A 1518-nucleotide genomic window follows, 5' to 3' on the forward strand; every position below is an offset into this window, starting at 1 on the left:
ATCTATCTATCTATCTATCTATGTATCTATCTATGAAAAGATAGGGGAAAAGGTTTTGGCAGCCTTGATATATGTATATAAACTGAAACATTTAGAAAATTTAACATAAATGAAGTATTTTATTATAATATAGTCATTTCTGCAGTTTTTGGGGAGGTCACCTCCTAATAAATGTCCTTACAGAAAATCTAACTGCTCATTTTAAATCCTTACTTTGACTTTTAATACTTAACTACAACAACAAATATCACATACTTTAACACTTTTAATACTTAACTACAACAAATATCACATACTTTAACACTTTTACTCAAGTAATATTCCTAAAGGACACTTTAACTTTTAACAAAGTATTTTATTTTTGGTAAGATACTTGTACTTTTACTCAAGTATCACCTTGTGGTACTTTACAAAACACTGCTTTTTACAGTTACTCTTACACACCATGCCCTGCAGAAACATCAGTAACTGCTGAAACAAGCAGACCATAAAATGGGAGGAGCTTTGTTTTTACCCAAAAGGGGGCGGCGCCTTGCACAGAAGCTATTTACTTGATTCTGTTTGTTTTATTTATAGATATTTTGGAGGCATCAAACTTTTTAAGCAGTCAGCAAAGTCCTGGCAGTCCCGTGGATGACCTTTCATCTGATTTTAATACTTTGGTCACATTAAAGCTGTGTGAGCTCAAATATACAGCACTGCACATTACTACAGCTTCCAATAGACAAGTCATTATATTTATTACATTAAAAAAATTTAAAAAAAAGTTTGCAGCTCTTTAAGAGAATAAAAACAGAAAATGATCACTTTGCTTTTTACAAAGAAGAAAAACATCAAGAGTTCCAGAAAAATCAGTTTGTGAAAATACAGTTTTTGCATCAGTTGTTCCTCGAGTTGATAAAAAGTTTCTTTCAAAGTTCCAGTTTGGAGAAAAACCTGCTGAAGGTTCAGAACAAGTTTAGATGAAATTTATACTTCTTTAAAATATTCTAATGATGAGGAGCATGGGACAGGTCCTCTGTAGCTTCAGGTCAAGAACTTCCTGTTGGATCAGTTTCTTCTGGGACCTCCTCCAGGGTTGGAGGAGGCGAGTCTCTCTGCTGTGGACAGACTCTGGACCCTCGCTGCCGCAGGTCACCTGACAGGACATCCTTGTCCACTGGGATCAGGGTTTTCCTCAGAGACTGGAACGAAACAAACCAACTGAACTGAAGGTCCTGCTGATGGTTTATGAAGACCTTTACTTTGAAAGTCTGGTTTTTGTACCTGGTTCTCAGCCAGTGCCTCTTTAGCCATGTAATGCTCTCTCTTCATCTTCATCTCGACATCCTCAGGGATGTCTGGAACCATCATGTCGATCAGGCGGCCGATGAAGAAGACTACGTGCTGAGGAGGAACGAGGGTAAAACCCTTCATCACTACAGTCGACACATGAACGGTTAGGGGTTAGGGTTAGGGGTTAGGGGTTAGGTTTAGGGTTAGGGGTTAGGTTTAGGGTTAGGGGTTAGGGTTAGGGGT

At 38.0% G+C, this 1518-nt stretch overlaps 1 protein-coding gene across 1 annotated transcript in view; it reads right to left on the bottom strand.

The window, feature by feature from the left end:
• Positions 1–365: 365 nt before the first annotated feature.
• Positions 366–1518, bottom strand: part of ano7 (anoctamin 7) — a gene marked incomplete in the record, with an annotated part of 21142 nt that continues 19989 nt past the window's right edge. The window contains 1 exon segment of the mRNA XM_014032625.1: positions 366–1184. Within this exon segment, the coding sequence (XP_013888079.1) occupies positions 1032–1184 (153 nt within the window).

Source organism: Austrofundulus limnaeus, unplaced genomic scaffold, assembly GCF_001266775.1.
Source record: "Austrofundulus limnaeus strain Quisiro unplaced genomic scaffold, Austrofundulus_limnaeus-1.0 Scaffold1497, whole genome shotgun sequence".
In the NCBI taxonomy this organism is placed as follows: domain Eukaryota; kingdom Metazoa; phylum Chordata; class Actinopteri; order Cyprinodontiformes; family Rivulidae; genus Austrofundulus; species Austrofundulus limnaeus.